General features: G+C 34.9%; 3 protein-coding genes, 1 long non-coding RNA gene and 1 other non-coding gene across 8 annotated transcripts; 1 reads left to right on the top strand and 4 right to left on the bottom strand.

The window, feature by feature from the left end:
* Positions 1-1,445: 1,445 nt before the first annotated feature.
* On the top strand, positions 1,446-2,206 carry LOC121243934 (UPF0057 membrane protein At4g30660-like). Its single transcript, XM_041141998.1, has 2 exons — positions 1,446-1,622; positions 1,910-2,206. The coding sequence occupies exons 1-2, from the start codon at positions 1,533-1,535 to the stop codon at positions 2,042-2,044; spliced, it is 225 nt and encodes a 74-aa protein (XP_040997932.1). The 5' UTR covers positions 1,446-1,532; the 3' UTR covers positions 2,045-2,206.
* Positions 2,067-2,998, bottom strand: LOC121243935. Its single transcript, XR_005936344.1, has 2 exons — positions 2,956-2,998; positions 2,067-2,294 (listed from the first exon to the last, which is right to left on the bottom strand). It is a non-coding gene; the product is annotated as an uncharacterized LOC121243935 (long non-coding RNA).
* A 1,950-nt stretch (positions 2,999-4,948) lies between these two features.
* Positions 4,949-12,089, bottom strand: LOC121243933 (protein MULTIPOLAR SPINDLE 1). Of its 4 annotated transcripts, XR_005936343.1 has the most exons (12): positions 11,797-12,089; positions 11,648-11,705; positions 11,437-11,583; positions 11,292-11,351; positions 10,919-11,001; positions 10,759-10,813; positions 9,968-10,081; positions 9,534-9,726; positions 9,251-9,321; positions 8,786-9,000; positions 7,331-7,521; positions 4,949-5,341 (listed from the first exon to the last, which is right to left on the bottom strand). XR_005936343.1 is itself a non-coding variant. In XM_041141996.1 (11 exons), the coding sequence occupies exons 1-10, from the start codon at positions 11,998-12,000 to the stop codon at positions 8,816-8,818; spliced, it is 1,170 nt and encodes a 389-aa protein (XP_040997930.1). In that variant the 5' UTR covers positions 12,001-12,087; the 3' UTR covers positions 4,949-5,341; positions 8,786-8,815. The 4 variants fall into 4 exon arrangements, 3 of the variants coding, with proteins under 3 accessions (XP_040997930.1, XP_040997931.1, XP_040997929.1); XM_041141996.1 differs by lacking the exon at positions 7,331-7,521 and having other exon boundaries at positions 11,797-12,087; XM_041141997.1 differs by lacking the exon at positions 7,331-7,521 and having other exon boundaries at positions 11,833-12,084.
* Positions 12,090-13,143: 1,054 nt separating this feature from the next.
* On the bottom strand, positions 13,144-20,607 carry LOC121243932 (eukaryotic translation initiation factor-like). Its single transcript, XM_041141994.1, is given in 10 exon segments — positions 13,144-14,609; positions 14,730-14,975; positions 15,099-15,446; positions 15,526-15,613; positions 16,251-16,348; positions 17,222-17,431; positions 17,823-17,864; positions 17,866-17,919; positions 18,773-18,844; positions 20,167-20,607. Coding segments are annotated over 10 exon segments (2,382 nt in total). The 5' UTR covers positions 20,338-20,607; the 3' UTR covers positions 13,144-13,556.
* On the bottom strand, positions 19,295-19,399 carry LOC121245161. Its single transcript, XR_005936568.1, has one exon. It is a non-coding gene; the product is annotated as a small nucleolar RNA snoR103 (small nucleolar RNA).
* Positions 20,608-20,764: the final 157 nt, after the last annotated feature.

Raw genomic sequence — 20,764 nt, 5'->3', positions numbered from 1 at the left:
AACTTCTTCCATAGTTGCTTATCACGCACCCAACTTGAAGACTCAGCCATGTCCCTGAAAGTTGAATCTTGAATCAGTTTATAGGCACTTTTTACAATAAAACATCCACTAGCTTCCTCTGTCCAGATCCATTTGTCTCTGTAAGGCATAAAAGGCAGTCGAATATTTAGGATCTCCTCAACTACTATTGGATTAAAGAGAGCTCTAACATCATCAATCTTTCATATTCGTGTGTCTTGACAGATAAGACTATCAACAGTTGCATCCTCTTGAGAAGCAGGAACTCCATGTTCATGTCTCCACCTTAAACATTTATGCCCTGGAACCCAATAATCATTCCATATAGAGATTGATGTGCCAGTCCCTACCCTCCATCGACAACCTAGCAATAACCACTTTCTTGCTTCAATGATCCCCCTCCAAGCATAAGATGGATGCAAACCCATCTTTGCTGGGAAGAAGGTTCTATTAGGGAAATACCTTCTTACATTCAATTTTAGAGTATTAGAAAGTACAAGTTCCGCATATTTTCCTTAAAAATTTTGTTAAATCTAGAATTTACATAAATTATTTTTTAATAATAAACTTTGTTTTTTTTCAAAAATAATATGCAAGACTTGCATATCTTATAAATATTTTTTATTGAAGGATATGAAAAACATGCTTACTGTACATCATATTGAAGATAAATTATTTTAAAAGATACAATTTCTAAATAATTAATTATTAGTTATAAAGTAGTTTTGAGAATCAATCTCAGAATTTTTATCAAATAACCAGTAGAATAAGATCAAGGCGGAGAGGTAAGCACAACAAATTTGGAAATTAATTGAGAAATTATAAATATTGAAATGTCACATTATGTGGCTATCTTTCTCGGATTCAAAAAAATTTTAAATTTTATCATAATATTTATTAAATAGTTAATATTTTTAAAAATTAACTAAAATAATAATCATTAAAAATAAAATAATTTTAGATACAATTTTAAGATATATAAATTTCGCATATTTTTTTTAAAAAAAAATTGAGTCTACTATTTAAAAAAATAATACTGTTTTCAATTAATCTCATATTTATCCATATTTTAAAAAATATTATACGAGAGTTGCACTTCAAAGTCTCAAAAACAAAAATTCATATATTACAAATATTATTTTTCATAGTTTATAAATACTCATAATGTTTGTTATTGCTTATTGACATATTGTAGTGTTGATTGGCTGAAATGTCGAATTTTGATTGGCCAATGACGAGATAATGGCTGCTGTGATTTTTTATTTTATTTTCTAATTTGTTTTTTAATGATTAAGGCAATGTCTTTTAATAATATTTTGATATTTTATTTTTAAAAAAATATTTAAAAATATTAAAAATATATGTAAGAGAAAAAGAAAAAAAAAATGATAATATCCGTTTGCAATTTACAGAAAAGGAAGGATGTCATTGAAGATCAGATCCCTCTTTTGTTTTCTTCTCCATTAAGACTCCATCACCGGTCACCACTGTTTTCCCCCTTATCTTCTGTGGATATGCCGACATGCTGCGAGATCTGCTGCGAGATACTGATCGCAATCTTGCTCCCTCCTTTGGGCGTTTGTTTCCGCCACGGTTGCTGCAGCGTATCTATCCTTCCTCTCGCTCTCTCGCTGTCTCTCTCTTTTCATGCTCCTCTTTACTTTCTGTCTGGTCGTTCTCACATCTGGAAATTATGCGTGATTAGCTCCATGTTTACTAATAATAATAAGATTTTAAGAAATTCCGCTCTGTTCTCATGTCCACAGATGGATAATCTTGGCGGTTTTGTAATTTTTTTTTTTTTTTTTTTTTGGCGTAAAATCTATTGGTTTTTCGCTCATTTTCAATGGAACGAAACAGAGGCTGAAGTTCTCCATTTTTTATTTTGCAGGTTGAGTTTTGCATCTGCTTGCTCCTGACAATTCTAGGTTACATACCAGGAATAATCTATGCTCTCTATGCTATCGTGTTCGTGGATCGCGACCAGTATTTCGACGAGTACAGGCGTCCCCTTTACTCTGCCTAGTCCACTGCCTCTTAGTAGTATACTTTCAGGTCGTTTCTATCAAACTCATTCCTTGAATGTATTGCGTGGTCACCCCGTATCGAACGCTATTACATTTTGACGAAATGAATATTGGTTGTTCACTTGGATAGAAGAAGTAACTGCAGGGAAGGATTTGAATCTCATTTTTTTTCAGCTTAAATATGGTTTGGATAAAGAATTGGGTGTTATGTTACTTCAATACACACCCCAGATTAGAAGTTAGAACAGTCTCACCGTTTGGTTGGTGGAAAACTCTATCTTCAGGCGTGTTAGTGCACCGATGCGCACCAATCTATATACGTGTACCGTTTATTTAAACGAGGCGTTTTAATTTCCGGTGGTACACGAGATTGCTTGTACCTGGAACAACTGTTGGTTGATAGACCTAGGTTTTGTTTGGATGTTCAACTACTCTCAATTCATCTCAACTCATTATTACAATTTTTTTAAATTCTAACACAAAATATAATAAACAATTCAACTTTTTCAAATTTCAAAATAATAATAATATTAAAAAATAATATTCCAACAATATTTTATCATCTCAACTCAACTCAACTCAACTCACTTTAACATCTAAACACACTCTTAACTACAATCAATTCAGTTCAGTCTAATTTTAAATTAAATCTAACATCTAAATATCTAATTCTCAAATTATTAAACTCATTTCAACTCAAAATAACTTTACATGTGAGACCTACAATTTTTTCTAATTTAACATTTCTTTACACGTGGGATCTACAACTATTTTTAATTTTTCATAAATATATCTAAACTCATCTTAACATCCAAACATATTTTTCTCATCTTAGGTGAACTTCACAAAATTCACTCCACCATACTACTATTCGTAAAGAACTTAACTCATCTCAATATCTAAACGCAACTTTAGAAAACATGTAAAACAAAAATTATTTTTTCTAGGCATTAGCATTGGATTGCATTTGCATTGACATTGATTGGTCATCCTATTTTTCAAATTTTAACTAATATGTAGTTTTTTTATTTTTAGTTAATTATTCAAAACTGAAAGTCTACGTTGGTTTAGTTATCACCCTCTATAATAATAAAATATTTTTATTTTTTATTTTTATATTTTTTAATTAATTTTTATTTTTTAATTACTTTCTTATTTTATTTTCATAATCTTCAATAACCTCCAACAATCATATTCATTTTTTATTTTCACAATCTAACAACCTATAATATAATAATCTCATATGTATATAGAATCTAGATAGTAAAATCTCATATGTAAATGAAAATCTCATATCTATAATATAATAATTTCAAAAAATACTTTTAGACTTGTTATAATTTTTTTCATATTTAAAAAGAAAAATAAATTTACTGTAACTTATATTTTAGATGAAAATAATTTAACTAATTCAATGTAGAGTAAATATAAATGATATTTGTTAAATTTAAATATAAAAAGATATTTGGCTAATTCAATATCAATACTCTTGTTGAGACAGGTTTCTGAGTAGAGATTTGTATTTCTAGATTTGGAACAGGAGAAAAATAAACACATGAATTGGATCCGATAATTTCATTCAATCCTGAATATCCATTTGAAAAATGTATTCTCAAATCAGAATGTAGAATATATTTAATAAAATATTTACATCATATACTTTGATTTGAGACTAACAGTATAATAAAAATGTTAAGTGATATAGTCATTATTAGCGTGTTTGATGTGTGAGCAAAAAGCGAGTCTATTGGTGGAATTCATAGATGGATTTAAGTCTAACGTAAAATGATTGGTTTTTGGAATGATGTGGAAAGCTGGTCTTTCAATTCTTAAAAAAAAAAAAAAATCCTACAAACCCATTTTTTTGGGAAATAAACCTCGGACATAGGATGTTATCTTATCAGAATCGTGTATAGGAGTTTACCGTTTGAAAAATGATACTTTACTCTCTGTTTTTCCTCTCTCATTTTTGCTGATTATATATTTTATTTTATTTTTTAATAAGTTTTTTATAATTAAAGAAGTAACTATTTGTATATTAATTTTTTTAAAATATTTAAACATGTTTAAAAAATATTTAAAATAAAAAAATATATAATTTACATTGGAAACATACCAAGTGGGCAAATTGAAGGGACATAATAGCACTATCCATTAGGTATAAGATGTTATTTCAAATTCATACTGCCAATTGATGTTCAAAATACTTGACTTTAGATTGGAACCCAAATGCAAACTATGAGTATTATAAGCGGATATTTGGAAATATTTTTCATGTCATCTCATCTCATCTGATTTCATTTCCTTATCAAATATCATTCAAATACAAATACTTTCAAACTAATCATTACAATTTTTTCAAAATAATCATTATAACTTTTTTAACTTTTCAAACAAAAAACAATTTAACTCTTTCAAATCTCAAAACAAAAATTATATTAAAAAATTATATTCTAACAATATTTTTAACTTTATAATATTTTTTATTCAAATTTTTCTCTCATTTTGCAAAATTCAATAAATACTTATCTTAAACTATCTCATTTCTATTCACAAAATTCTCATCTCATCTCATTCACAAAATTCACAAAATATCAACTATTCATAAACCTCAAATGGCTATTATTGTGAGTATTCTTGTTCATATTATCACCTTTTTTTTTTTTTTTTTTTTATTAACATCACATTTTGGAATTTCTACGAGTCTTAAGAATAAAGGAATCTGATCTGGCTCATAAAAACTGTTGCATTGCTCTCCAAACTTCGATAAGATAGAATTTTATGGTGGTATTGGAGAATAATCTAGCTTGTCATATCATTAAAAAGTTGCCTTGCATCAACTCTTATTATATGCCAAAGATTTTTTTTGTTCAGAAACCCACTGTTTCCAAACATGACTACTCTTTAATGTAAAACTCACATGATGGATGTTTTATACAACTAGTAATATGAATCATAAAGTTTAGTCCTAAACATTTATCAGAAAATAGAACACAAAGTAAAGTTTAAAGATGACCTAGTATCTGTTTTACAAAATCACATCAGCATTCAAAAGAAGAAAACAAGATCGAGAAGGGGAAGCACAACATGTCCCAGCAACATCAAAAACCCCGAACTGGGTTTAATCAAAAAGGAGTTTGCTCCATCACGGGCAGTATGAGGGCGCTTAATGTCATTGGCACCTCCATAAACTGATTTTCCCTTTCGGGAAATCTCTGAAGGATGAGCTTCTTCATCTGCCCCATATCTTCTCTGCACATCTACTCTGTTTTGGTTGACAAACCTCTCATATAAACCTGAATAGAAAGAAGAATTAGAAACAAAACTCACTTATTTGCATGTGTTAAACACACAGAGAGAGATCCGTAAAAATGCTTACCATTGAGCCTTTTCTCAGGCTTCAAAAATGACTTTTCCCCAGATTTTGGGGAGACACCACTTTCACATAACGAATAAGAAAGAACTCTGAGGGACACGATGAAGAAGAGCCACACAAGTAATTCTCTCTTCATGTGTTCTTGATCTTGTTCTGGTCTAGACAAGTAGACAACCCTTTATTTAAAGTGGAGAGTACTGGGGAATGAGGGGACTCTAGGCTGCTAGCTCATTAGGCTATGAGTTCTTAGAAGGAAGTGCATGATTTATAGTGTTCGTGGGTATTGTACAGAATACGTGGTTTTTGGTTGTTAATTAGAATCGGAATCTATTTTCTGTCCAAGATAAAAAAATAAAAAAATAAAAAAGAAAAAAAAAAAGATGGCTTATTCTTTTCATTTTTGGGCGGGGTGATTGAACCTAACAGTCTTTTCAGAAATGCTTGCTGGAAAAGATTAAAAAGAAAAGGCAAAGAATAGAGAGCCCCTTATTTCAAGGATTCATTAAACTTGCGTTTGTATGTTGAACTAAATTGAATTGAATTAAGTTGAGATGATAAAATATTATTAAATATTATTTTTTAATATTATTATTATTTTGATATTTGAAAAAATTGAATTGTTTATTATATTTTGTGTTAAAATTTAAAAAAATTGTAATGATGAATTGAATTAAGTTTAGCTTCCAAACGAAGCCTTAAAATCATTTTTTTCCCCCTTAAAAGAAGATTTAGGGAATTTGATGCCATGTCTTTTCCACGACAGGCAGAATAAAAATGAAGATAAAATAAATTAAAAGCCACTGCAATGATACCATATCAAATAATTAATTATCCTAAAAACTTAAGCTGATGAAATAAGTGAATTGAATTATTTAATCTATATTATAAACCCTGTTAATACTCTCAATCTACGTAATTTTTATGAATGTTACGAAAGCAGTCGTTGCAAAGCAAATTAATATAGAACAGTGAAATCAAGAAATAAAGTTTCATATATAATCTGGCCATGGGTGTTTGACAAAAATGTTCGAGTGTCGGCCAATGTTGTGTTGTCCAGTAGTAGTCATTACTGGACACCATGGTGTATCTTTTGACTAAACAATAAATTGAGATATCAGAGGATCTATTAAGGCTTTACAATATAATATGCCTTGCTTTAAAAAAACAGGATAAGACAATTGCTTATCAATTATCCTAAATTCCGATGCTTAGGTTAATAATTTATACTTTGTTCTATAATCTCATTACTCTTCATTTCAGCCATATACAAGCTTATTTAATAGCTTAATAATAGTGTAAATCCATGGAAAGAAGAGGAGAGATCTAAGCACATCTTCAAGAAGACAAACTTTGCTATCACTATCAAAGCGGAATATCTTTGATTTTATTGATAGTGTTTATGATGTCATGCCAACCTCATCCTTTTATCTTATCTTCGGGATTTACTATGCACCAGTCACTATTCACTCTCACACCCCACGCTTATAGCTTTTTCATAGAAAGTGTGGGTGTTTTTCATAGGATATGAGTATTTTTTATAGGGTGTAGAGTGTGGGATGGTGAATAGTGACTGATGAGAAGAATTTTTCTTGGATCTATACTGGTACTGCCAACTTCATTATCTGAACTACACGGTGAAATACAATCTGCTGTCACACTTAATATTTATTGTCTGTATTCAAGCCTGCAATTTTTACGCATAATGAAAAAGAACAAATCTCATAACCTTGACACAAAAAGGAACTCAAACAAGCAGCACTTTGCTACAATCAAATTAAGCGAAAATCCATTGTATTTGAGAGAAGAGTTTAAGATGTCTGAACAAGAATCAAAACAAGTTCTCAACTTCTCACTGCTATGACATGATGAAGGAACTGAGGAAGAGGGAGATGCTGAGAACAGAGCCAACATGGAAGGAAGATGATCTCTGGTTTCGAACTGCTGAAGATCTTGTGCGAGCACGTGTTCCAAATCTCCCCTTCCTTTTAATGTGAACTCCAAGCTTCCGGTTGTAAAATGAGGCATCTGCCAAGTGTGTCTCCCTTTGCAGATGCTTGCCAAAAGCTCTTCTGAGGGGATTCGAGACGCTTTTTTCATGAGCTGAACTTGGAAGAGATCGACACAACAAGAGGAAGGCAATTAGTGAGAAAGAGAATATCCATCTCATGTCTGGTAGCCAAGCAGTAAGCTTCTGGTGGTAAAGAGACGCCTAATGCTCAATGAAAAGCTTGAAAACTTAATAGAAGGATAAAGGTATTGGGTCATTGGGTGGTTGAAGCAGAGCTTGACAATGAATGATATAAGTGGGGTTGGTAGGATTAAACAAAAGAGAGGTGGCTAAGACGTATGAATAATGATACACAATTCATTTCATAATATATATTTCATAATATGTATTATAAAATAAAGACATTTTGATAAAATAATATTATTTTTATAAGATAGTTTATAAAAATATCTTTCTTTTTAAAATATTATTATCTAGAATGTTATGAAAAATAACGTGTATTTATCAAAAAAAGAGAAAAAAGAAGCCAAGATTAGACCGTGTACAGAGACTGTGACCAGAGTGAAGCTGTCAAATGAAAAAAATCACAAAGTAAGGATATTTCTTTTTAAATGATATTGTAAATTTTTAAAAAATATATATTTAAACATATAAAAAAATGTATGAAAAAAAAAAGCAAAAAAAAAAAAAAAAAACAAATTTACTCTTGTCGGTGGCCACCGAATTCATATGTGGATTTAGCAGCGTCCCAAAAGTAATGAATAAAGAGAGTAAACCAAATTCTAGAGCGTCTATCCCGAGATGCACAATATGACTGTTTCGGTAAGAAGGAAAGATGTGAGAAGATTGCGACTGCGTCGCAGAGGGAATGGAAAAAGTGGTTGGAAGATATCTGAGAAGGAATGTTGACAATACCAAGAAATGTACTAGACAATGGAAATCTTATCCCAACACCAAGAAATCTACAAATACGCTCCACCCAATTAAATCAGTTTATGCATACGCAACTAGATAAAAAACTGGGGGTTTCTAATCTAGATGTCCAATAGTATTATGAATAAGATAATGTGGAAATAATACAAGTAGATATGTTTCTCTATGATCAATAGAATACTCGACAAAGGTGTGCGAGAGAGAGAGAGAGAGAGAGAGAGAGGCCTCCCTTGGTTTTTGGTTATGAATCTTGGCATTTTCTTTCATTGAATCAGGTTAGCCAAAAAAAAAAATCAGGTTAGCCAAATCCAAATCTTACAATTCAGTCAAGCCAGAAAGTTCGCATTTTTTCTAGTAATCAATTATAATAGCCTTAAGAGTCAATATACAAGGGGGTACAAACGAAATAAAGGAATAGCTTACATTTCTCAGAAGCTGTATGCGACAATGCAGTCAGTGGAACAGGTTATCAAGAATCTCCGGTTTGAGCTTCTGGAGTGATGAAGACTGACCCACTTGTTTAGCCAATTCACCTGTGACTCGATCCATGTAAAGCACATAAAGCCCATTTCTGCTTTCCAGAAGTTCTAGTGCTTTCCGTGAATGGAGAATAGATGCCACCCACTCTTCAAACAGCACTGCATTGTCATCACATTCCATCATTTTGCGGTTGTCTGTGTTCGGTAGATTGCATTATTTTAATTACTAAAGTGAATCAAGGACAAGGTTTCTTAAGTTTCAAGATGCCCATGTAGTATTATGCCATTGTAGTCGGGGTACCATTTCATTTGGGCTTATAGGTCAAGCTTGGAAAGTATTGAAAGAAAGCTACAGGGGCTGAATAGATGCACCAAGTTAATGAATGAAAGCAGCATCTGCGATACATACTCTTGTCAAAGCCTTCAGCACATGACCAAATTAATAAGTAGTCTGATATCAGAAACTCAATAAGCTGGATCCTGTCATCCGTATGAGCAAGTTAGATAAGCTATCCTTAAATTATATGATCGTATCCAACATCCTCCCACCAAAAGAAAACAAGTGTAACATAAACTGAACTTATTTCGGCAGAAGATGCACTAAAATTTACACCCAGCCACTTGGATTGTATACAAATTGAAAGATCGGAGTAATCATTGTAACGGTATAAGTTCTTTTGCAGAATACTTACAGGGTGAACATACAGCCATGCATGCCGGGAAAAGAATCATCAAATGGATCTAAGAAAAGAAAACTTTCAGCTAGCACAGATATTCTTTGAGAAACTGAAAGAATTGCACGTTGTCCAACGTAGGCTTCACTTCCAAGCTTACGGATCAGATGCTGAACATAGAACTGGGCATCCAAGCCAGTATGAAGTGACTCTGTAACAGAAGATCAAAACCAAAATTTACCAGAAACAAACAGAGAGAGAGAAAGAGAGAAAGAGAGAGAGAGACGAAGAGCCAAATGGCGATAGAATAGAAAATATGCAACAATGCCATACTTATGTCATAGAGTTTCACTTAGGGTGAATAATTTCAAGGTAACAACGATTGCTAATTGTTTTAGTCCTAAAGTTAACAAAACATCAAGCTAAATACCAATAAAAAATTAACTATTTACCAAATACTTTTGATGGAGAACACATCCTTCTAACAAGACGCATAATTAAGCTGTTGACGATTCCTTCAATGAGTTTCGTGTCTTTTCCCCTTGGTAATAGATTCTTCAATGAAGCTTCAAGAAGCAGAATAAAAATTATCAGAGTTAGAGAGTAATAACCAGGACCATATTGCATCATTATAAAAATGGAAGCAACTAAATAAACAATAGCACAAATCAATGTCGTTAGGAGTTGAACTTTAGCTAGTCTCCTAATTGCAAGGGCAAAGACAACAATAAACATAGCCATAGCTGGCTTTACTTCCCCACTCGGGTGGAAAATGAACGAGTCATACTAACTGTACACTATTGCACATTTGCTATTCATAGGACGACGGTGGTTGTTTTCTCATTTAAGTAGGTCATACGTAATACTTAACTCTCCCAACAAAAAACTCTCGAGTATTCAAGCTTTTTTTTTCACATCCAGCTTAGGGCAAATGTTCTTTTAAACGGAATAAAATCACATCACCACTCTTTATGGCAAATTGTGATCCATTTTTCCAGCCACTCCTTTCCGTGCTAGCTATTCATGCATGGAATTAAGAGACTTGAAAAAGATGTTTAAGAGAGCCAGAAGTAACAATGTATCAACTTCCATCATTCGACTTTACTTTCTCCTCTCCAATAGTAATCTTTTCATCATGGAAGCCATCATAGTAAAGACATTTCCGTTGAGTAGACCACATAACTCATTTCTACCAAACTAACACAAGCTTAAATACAATGCATTAATAAAAGAATATCAGCACCTAAAATAAAGTCTACAGCTTGGTGTGCCCAGTTAGCAAAATTAGCCTCTCCCACCTGAAAAGTTTGGTTAATAACAGAAAAATAAAAGATAAGATCAAAATAAAAGAATCTGAGCGAAGAAAATAATGCACAAACAGACAGTGAGTTAAGCAGCCTGACAGGAGAAACAGTATCGCAAAGCTCCACCAGAAAGTCAACTGAGGCCCTGAGTTGCTCGGTTTCTTCATCTTCAGTATTCAAGACTGCCACATGAAAGGTAGTCCAATTTGCTTTGAAATTACTTCGTTGGTTAAAAAATAACAATAATTCAACAAAAATAACCAAGGATGCAAAAGTCTCTTCTGGATCTCGTTGTGAAGACCACTAGTTTCATCCTTATCCTCATACTCACATTCTAACCAATGAGAATAAAATTAAGCACAAAAACTCCAATCACACTTTGAGAGGATGAGAACCACAACGTAAAAGCATCGATTCATACGCACGTGGAAACAATTTGAATTGAGAAAAACAATTTGGTAATGAAATCAACCTGAAAATTGTCGTCGCTGGATTGACGCACCTGCTCCTCTCCTCCTTTCCTTGAAGCGCACTGCACAAACAAATTCGGGCATTTAATCGGACAAGGATAAAATATTCAATTATGATGGTGATGGTGATGGCGGCAATGAAAAAACCATGTCTGAGAAATCGCCGGCGAAGAACGTCGTTGAATCTGCGATCAGAGCCGTCTTCAAGTCCCTGAGGGCTTAATTTCCCCAAATTATCAAAGAAATAGCACTTGCAAGAGGCACTTTTCGGAAACAAGTCGCACTGTGAAGCATCTGAAAGAAAAGAACATTAGAAAGGGGAAAAAATAAAACTCTTAGGGAGAGAGAATTTGAGAACCTTCAGCTTCCTTGAGATCTTCTCTGAGTCGCAGAAGCTCTTGCTTTCGCTCCTTAGCCTAAAAGTCCATAGGAAAAAAAAAAACACAATTCAGGCTAAGAAAAAGAAAAATAGAACCATAAAGGATTGAAACTCGACTCTCTCGATACCAAACTGAGAGGTGAGGAGTTTATGAGATGGGGGACCTTTCGCTTCCATCGCAAAGCATCAGACTCATTCCGATCGGTCGGAGGAGGCCGGTTTTGAATGAACTTCGATCGTAGAAGAGAGATTGCTAGGGCAAGTTTCAGCGACTGGTCGTCTGGAGTTGTGTTCGTGTTTGCAGCTACAGTCGTGTGTTCGCCTGCAGACATTTCTCTGAGAGGAAAAAAGCGCGGGAGGTCCTGAACTCGTTTAACGTGGGGTTTGGAAATATAAATAAATATGAATCTTTTGGTTGTTACTGTCCATTATTATTTAAGAAATAATTATTATAAAGTCCTAATAAGTTAATAATTAATTTTAATTATATCATTTGAATTTCATTATTATAATATGAGAAATGATTTATAAGATAAGTCTCGAGCAAGCAAGTAGACTCTATTTTTAATAAGTGTAAAAGAATCTATTCTTTATTAGTAAGATGCATTTTTTTACATGAGACTTATCTATTTGAAACTTGTATCTAACATTACTCTTATAATATTTATTAGAGGCTAATTGTTTTCTCTTGCACATTTAGATTTTATAAATAAACTTTTTGAGAAATGATATTTACAGTGTGTGCACAAATTTGTACTCTTTTTGAAAAAAAAAAATGAATAAATCTAAAGGAAAAATCTATCAATCTTCCATTTTCTCATCATACTCATCATCTCGTAATGTGACATTAGATGATAGGTTTACAAGTAAAATATAATAAATAATCTCTAATCATCTAATATCACATCATAAGATAATGAGAAAATGATGAAAATTAAGACAGTGAGTAACATTACTCAAATCTAAAACTTATATGAAAAATTTATTTTTTTTAATAATGAACCCTATGATTTTTTAAAGAAAATACATGAAACTTACGCATCATAAAACCGTATCTAATGTTAGTCTTTATTAAACTAAGCGTGCCCTTTAGTTTGGCCCCTAGGCAATCATAGCCGAGAGGGCCTAAGGGTAGCTAATTTGCGTATAGTGCACTACTTATTTCAATTATTCGAGTAATACTACTCATCATCTCAATTCTCATCATTCCATGATGTGATATTAGGTGATTGTAAATTATTTATTATATTATACTTATAAACTTATTATCTAATGTCACATCATAAAATGATGAGAAAAAAAATGATAAATAGATTTACTCTTATTCAAACTTGACACAACCCCCACCACCCTAGAAACCCAGCCGCATGAAAACCCAAAAGGCAGCTGAAAATGTAAGCAAATAATATGCACCTCAAGAAAAGATTGGTCTCCTCTGAAGTGAGGCAAAAAAAAAAAAGAGAAAAGCACAGGCATTTATGGGCGAGCCAGTTCAAAAATAAACTAAGGTTACTCAGTCAAGACAATAAAAAAATGAATGAAAAACTAATCGAATACAAAAACAACTGGATCCCTTAATAAGGGCCACTCTTCTCGAGCTATGTTGGCATATATGATTAGCCAAAACTCAGAGAACAAAATCCATGGCATTTATGTTTTGATTTCTTTCCTCAATAACACACCTGTATGACCTCGGGAAAATATACAGCCTCATAAAAATCACCAGCTTTTTTGCAGCTCCCCCTTATCACATACTTGGTAGTGCAAAGTGCTTTCCTCAGAGGAGAGGAGAGGAGAACGGGAAGAAAGGGCATCCTGAAGTGAAAGTGAGCTCCGGAGGTACATCTGCTTATGAAATCTGATGCACTCATCCAGAGATATGGTAGGCTTACTGGAGTAGACTCCGGCAGGCCTCGATATCGGATACTTGTGAATCCAGCACACCTTGTCCAGATGGAGAGGAATTAACAATTAGAACTGCTGCCTCAAATATTGCTTTCTGGAACCGGTCATCTTCCACCTTCTTAAGGACCTCCTTCACCACCATAAAATCCAATCCCCCAGCCAAAACAAGTTTCCCAATAATTTCACCAAAATTATTTGGCGCTTTAGGTAAGTCAATTCCAACATCATCCAACATCAAGCCATAGTGCAAACATCCGGTGCCTATATCTCTAGATGTGAGAACCTTCCTCGCAAGTAGGTACTCCAGAAGCTTCGCAACTGGTTCAACACATGGAGGACTTTTCTCTAGTCCAAGGGAGATTGCTTCCTTGACAAACTCGGGGTGGTATGCTGGAGACTTTAGTTCCTCCACGCACTGCAACGCTTCATCCAAAAGCCGCACACTGAAATATTCCTCCAGAAGAGAGATCGTTTTTCTTCGAAGATCATCAGAATTCAACCTTGAAGCTGGAGCATGTGGCTTCTCAGCAAGTGGAAGTGCAGATGCAGCAAGAACTGGTTTAGCAGGTACAGAGACCTGTGGTGCAGGCTCTGCAGCCAAACCAAAATTAGGAAGGCGAGCAGGAGGGGGTCCACTGCCCTGCAATAGGGCACTAGTCTTCCCACTTATAAAGCCACCACTACCCTGAGGTAAGAGCCTTGTGTTCAGTGATGATGACTTGCCAATTAATGGTGACTGGCCACGACCAACAGGCTGCACAACTGTCCCAGCACCCCTCGGCATTGACCTGTTTCGAGGTACCTCCCAATTGTCATTATCAAATCCAGGCATCCCAGGCATCTTCCTGGTTCCTGGCATTCCAGGCATCAAACCCCCAGCACCAGGTCGGGCAATAGGGAAGCCCCCAGGGCCGGTATTCCCTTGAGCACCAGAAATGACACTGCGGCTATTCCGCATACTTGCAGTAGCACCAGGACGCAATCCAAGATTTTTCTCCGCTTCTGAATGTATTTCAGTGATGGTTTTGGCTTTTACCTGCAAAAAGAGCAAGGTAGTAAAGAAATGATTAGAAATTGCAAGCTGATAACAAATTTAAATTCATATTCATATCAGTTGACTTCGCATAAAACGATGATAATGTTAAGATTTGTCAACCTCTTCACGCCGGGGGACCCAATTATTTGATCTCAAATCAAGAACATCACGAAGCATGAACCTCACTCGTGGGACCAGTTGTGCATTTGAGCTCAAATCCTTCAGTCGGCTGAAGTACATATCATTAATTCGCCGTGATTTTGGGCCCTCGTCAAGCTGTTTACCAATTGTGTTAAAGAACTGGCATATGGCTTCAACATTTTCCTCAGCAGGACAAGACTTGCTATCAGGAGGTCCTAGAAGTTCCTGTTTCGCATATGTAAGCAATGAAAAGCAATATTAATAACAGTAAAGACATTTCAAAGCATCAAAAGTTGAAAGTACATTTAAACAATTTAGAGGTCAAGCAATAAAGAGAGACACGAGAACCTGAACAATGTGATGGACAATCTTTTCAGGTACCATCTTCTGCTTCAGGAGCTCTCCAATTAGACGGATATTTCCAAGAATCCGAAGCTTGACTGATCTTTCTTTATCCCTCCGCTCAATCTCTTGCTCGGGTGCCATCTGCCTCACTTCTTCCCTCAGTTTGTCAGCACCTTCAAAAGCCTCCTGGCAGATATTCAAGAGGACTCGCTTGAAAGTAATTTCTTTACCACCAGGTTCATCAGATGGGAAAGGTGGGAGCTTTTCACTAAGATCAAAACATAGAAGAGCATACATGGGACAAAATGTGGGTTCCAGCACAGCCTTGTCAAATATTAGCGAAATAACCTCCTGTGAGAAAGTTTAATGTGAGTGGAATTTGAAACACGGTACAAGAACAGTTACGGTTTATTAAATTTGAAAGAGTGACCTTCAAGATAGCGGCTGATGTAATGCCAGAATCAATAAGCTGGCCCTTGAGCAGATCAAACTTCTCAGGCGTAAGCTTGTTCAAAATCCTGCATAAGAACAGATACTAATCACCCTCAACCTTCAGAAGTTTTAAACCAAGGCCATGCAAAGGAGAAAATACATATTAACTGATTTTCAATTCTATCATTATTTTCTCCGTGTACCTGAGTTGCACCAACTGCGCTTATCAATAAAGATTTATTGGTTATAAAAAAATCATTAGTTTCTGGTGACAAACTATTATAAATGTTCATTAAACTTGGATCAGAATTTGGCATAGGTTGCAGCTACAAGTCTAATGATTTGACGACACAAAATATGTTGAATTATGTTAAATGCATAGCTTAATCGCATTACAATGCAAAGCCAAAAATGCATAATACTCATGAGAGCAGAGTTGAAACCAATCCAGATTGAGACAATAAAAGGCTCACACACGTCTAAACAAAACTAGTTTTATGCTACCTAGCTAGAAAAGATTTCTTCTCAATAGGCAAGACCCTAAAGCATTTCCCAATAGCATATCCTGAAATTTCAATATTTGAAAGAATACCAGAAGGCAAGTCGGAAAATATTGCAGGAATCATAAATGACAATAAATGGAAGTATTTAATACAGCTAGCCAGTAAATAACACAGAACACATAGATCATGTATACAACAACAAATCTTCATCATATATTACCCCTTCACAGTCTTCAGGACGCGTTCCATCTCAGAGAGGCTTCCCCTTCTGACCGACCATGGCACCTCGGCCTTGACTAGTGCAGGAGCAGGTCCTCCCTGATAATAAAGAACACCAATAAAACTAAAAACAGTGCAAGTAAAGCCATGAGAGCGCCAAACTTACAAAAATGCAGAATTTGAAATGAGCACAAACAAAAAGGCATGAAAGATTAGATTATTAGGTGCAGACCTTACATGAATAAGTTATAGTGTAAGTTTAACAAGTCCAGAATTCAATATCAAAATATCACCAAACATATGATGATGATTAATATATACAACCAAAGCATGCCCTCAACACCTATTGAGTTTAAAAATAATAAATAAAAAGTAAACACACTTCTTGCCAAGGATGCAACACTGTCACAGAAAGGAGCTAGTGCAAACATTTGCGGGTGGCGAACATTAGAGAAATGTTATGGTAAAACTTCGTTTGAAACAATGGAAGTTGAAAGAAACACACAACTTGAAGTTACTTCATTGAGCAGAACAGAATGAATTCCCCAAAACTCCTGGGCACATGCCCAATGAACTATTGACATGTTTACTTTTAACACTATTTAGTTTTTTACTACAAAAAAAAAACATGTTCACAATTAAAACTAAATTTAAATCACATGACCAACACCTTCTCAGAGATGTTCTATATATAGCAAAACATCATTTCTTTTGTATCTGCAATAGTTTACGGCTGTATGCAACAAAATAAAAAATAGTAGTTTATTGTCCAGTTAACTAAACAAAATATACATCCGTAACAAGATATTGGATGAATAATGCACTATAATACATGCTAAGAATTTCTTTTAAATGTAATAAAATCATTACAGGTTTAAATGCAATACACACGTAGAGATCAACTTTAATCAGTGCAACAGTTTAAAAAAACAGAACATAAAAAGCCACCATATTTCTTTTTATATCGCTTACCCCTTGGGAAGAGATCTGGGCCCTTTGAAATTGGAAGTTGAGCTGGTCTTGGCGATTAAGTTGATTGTCTTCTGGCTGTCTAGAGTCAAATCGACCACCAACTTCCCTACTCTCTCCAGAGGTAGGAAACTGCGCAGATCGGCCACGCCAGTCACGATTATCTGGCTCAGAATAACGATTCTGAGGATTTTGTTGGGGCTGGAGGAGGAACTAATAAAGTTATGCATGATATGGCTATCCAAAAAAAATTATAACTCTAAAAAAATGAACACGATAAAACTTCAAAGCTAAATAGAAAATGAATATAATAATCCTTGCAATCAAAAAGTATAAACATGTAGATCACTTAGAAAACTCCAGTCCACGTAAAATTTATTTAAAGAGATCAGTTTTCCTGCCTGGCTTCAGATTTATCAGCTACAACCCATGCTGTCAAAAGCAAGCCTATGCGTGCTTAAAGCAGAAAAGTGCGCACTTGAACTTTGTGCATAGGCAACATGAGAATTTTAAAGTGAGCCTGGTGCTTTTAACAGTGCTAATCATCCCTTTAAAAGAAGGGAGAGGGATGACAATGAGAATTGGAAGTTGGCCTGGAACTCACATTGGTTTCTCCACGACCCCAATTTTGTTCTTCACCAAAAAAATTCAGCTTCAATTTCTCGTTTGATCTTCAGAACATCATCTGGGACTTCAACAGCCTGCAGAAAAAAACAAGTATATGAAGAACACTGCTCAAACATGATAACAAAATTAGACAATCCAACAGCTCAAACAAAAACTTGAAGATCCAGCTTTCTCCCCTATGACCTATAAGTATGACGGTATATGCCAAAAAGGAAAAAAAAAAAAAAACACATTAAGAATAATTATGACACGTGGAATACAAGAGAAAGGGAAGGGGGGGGGGGGGCAATTTTCTTGTCTGCCACATTTTGGAACTGATAGGAAGACCACCACTGTTTGACCCTGTCTACAAACCCTTCCGATTTTAACCACATATTCTTGAATTCTTGTCTGCCACATCTAGCTACACAAAAACAGCTAGAATGACATGGGAACATTGGTAGCATGGGAGTTTGGAGGAATTGATCCATTCATTCATAGCAACCAAAAGAAAAGGCAGTGAAGGGGAAAAAAATCTACCACGCCCTCCTTCCATACTGTTGCTCCTCTAATCTATTTTGAGATGTTATAAGACAGTGCACTTTAAAAAGTAAATTGACACATTTTTAATAACTCTCCTAACTTACTCGTTAGTTTAAAAATCGATACACCTTTTTTTTATGAATAAAATTTATTGAGACAAGTAACAAGGCAAGGCCAAGTAAGCAGGAAGTATACAAAAACTGAACCAAAAATCAATACACCTTTTAGGTTTACTTTGTTTGGATCTATACTAAAGAGGGCAGTTTTGTAAAATTTATTTGAAAGACAATGGACTCGATGATGTTTCAGGACATGAGGGTAACACTATTGTCTCCTCTGATAAATGAGTGGTACCCAACAAAATAACACATTTTGAGCATCAAAAGAATGGAATTAATTTATTACCTCCCTATGCTGTAACAGCTGGTCACGGGTGTACCGCACACGCTCATGACCCTCAAACCGCAAGTCTCCAGTCTACAAGAACAAAACAACTAAAGAGTCAAAAAGCTTCAACCTTACAATAATCCACAAGTCAGCATAGAATATAAATTACCTGTAAAGTAGTGCAAGGTTAAAGAAAGGAATAAATTGCATGGTATACATTGAAACACTAAATTTATGCATAGACATCACTGCTACAAGCATCTCAATCACTTGCCTCGCTACCAAGTATATGCTCAATTTTTTTTTTAATAAGTGACACTCAAAAAATCAACAGATTGCTAAGCCTTATCCCAAGGCAAGAACGATCTAAATACAATCAAATTCTGGTTAGTTTGCTCAACCACTTACAAAAGAGAGAACCAACAACCATAAGGATAATGACTAATTATATGAGAACAGAGTGCATACAAAAGTGCACCCGATTCTCTTATCCTAAAATAAACTTGCCTTGTTACATCAAAACCCCCTATAATGGAGTTCCTGTGTTTGTAGGTCCTTTGTGGGCAACATGGAATTCACAGCATGCCCACCTAAAGCCTACATCTTGCTGTACGTCCATATTTACAGCAGGAACACATACTGAGTGGCCCACCAAGAATTAGGACATTTATGCGTAACTATTACACTGCATTAACCCCTTTAGTGAAGGCATCAACATCAAAAACTGCGAGAGATGCAAAAAGCATGCCCGGTTTAGTTTAGGCCTATTCCTAATCCTAAAACCCATTTTGATGCTTAAACGACATTCTCCCATTAACTAATTAATATCGAGTCATCGACTGAAAAAAACAAGAAGAATAAGAAGATAAGATACTAAAAGTGATACTTGGCCATGCGTTTTTTAAGTGCCCTTCTCGCTTTTGAAAGCAAAGCTTTATACATTTTAGACTCGTAAAAGCAAAAAGGGACTTATAAATGCCAACCAAACAGTACCAAAAGCAGCGGCGTTTATTCACACAGTCACATAAACAAAGACGGAGTCTACAGATGGAAAAAAAAAAAAGGTTAACAACACCGACCCCAAAGTTTTTTTTTTTTCAAAATTAATCATATCCATGTGAACCTTCAAAATTTGCATAAGATCCAGATAAAACGTATATAATTCTTCTTACACCGACGAAAAGATCCAAAATTTTGACGCACGCCTATCCATCCCAGCACAGAACTGAATTCAAACAGCAAAAACATTTTATTTCTCAATACAAATTTCGCCACCAAAGTAAAAGAAGGGCAAATCATATCCAGAAACATCCAAATCCAATAAGAAACAGTAACAACTCATGTAAAATCAAAACCCAGTACAATGAAAAAGCAGATCCAAATAAAAACAGGAGCTGAGATTGGGTGTAGACCTTCAGGGAGAAAGGAGAAGGAGCGCCGCCATGAGCACGGAGGATAGAGAGATCGGAGGAAAAGGAACCGAAAGCAGGGGCAGAATTGGAAGAGGAAGAAGGACCAAGGAGTCTGCCGCCGCGACCGCCACCAGGTCTCAAGCTCAGCACCGTCGGATCAGCCTGCTGCATACCTCGGATCTTTCGCTCAGATAAAATATGAAGACAATCTCAGCCGCCTGATTCAGACCTCGAAGAAGAAAGCGAAGGAGATTCAGCTGGGCGATACGCTGAATCAGAAGATATATATATATATATATATCAAATGGAGATAGAGATAGAGAAGGAAAGAGAAGTTTCTTATATGTATTGTGAGAGATAGAGAGCTGCTTGGGTTCTCTCTCGGCGCGAGAGAGCCAAGAAGAGAAGAGAAGGGAAGGCGATGGAGAGGGAAAACAAACCCTTCTTAAAGGTGAGTGTGTTTGGGTTGGATTCCGTTTCTATTGTTCTTTTCTTTTTTCTTCCCTTTCGTCCTTATTTTGTAGATGACGTATTTACCCTTGCTCTTAATCTTTTACTTTTTTTTTCTCGCTAGTGCATCAGAGAAAGTGCTGCAGTG

Source organism: Juglans microcarpa x Juglans regia, chromosome 8S (genome assembly GCF_004785595.1).
Source record: "Juglans microcarpa x Juglans regia isolate MS1-56 chromosome 8S, Jm3101_v1.0, whole genome shotgun sequence".
NCBI lineage: Eukaryota > Viridiplantae > Streptophyta > Magnoliopsida > Fagales > Juglandaceae > Juglans > Juglans microcarpa x Juglans regia.
This window is presented reverse-complemented; position numbering and strand designations above follow the sequence as displayed.

What these genes read in the sequence shown, in the direction of transcription:
- LOC121243933 (XM_041141995.1), bottom strand. Translation starts at nt 12,000, where the DNA reads ATGTCTGCAGGCGAACACACGACTGTAGCTGCAAACACGAACACAACT. An exon ending in AGATCTCAAGGAAGCTGAAG is followed by an intron (nt 11,584 to 11,647) that starts GTTCTCAAATTC and finishes CTTTTCTTTCAG; the next exon opens with ATGCTTCACAGTGCGACTTG. An exon ending in CCGGCGATTTCTCAGACATG is followed by an intron (nt 11,352 to 11,436) that starts GTTTTTTCATTG and finishes TTGTTTGTGCAG; the next exon opens with TGCGCTTCAAGGAAAGGAGG.
- LOC121243934 (XM_041141998.1), top strand. Translation starts at nt 1,533, where the DNA reads ATGCCGACATGCTGCGAGATCTGCTGCGAGATACTGATCGCAATCTTG. An exon ending in TCCGCCACGGTTGCTGCAGC is followed by an intron (nt 1,623 to 1,909) that starts GTATCTATCCTT and finishes TTTATTTTGCAG; the next exon opens with GTTGAGTTTTGCATCTGCTT.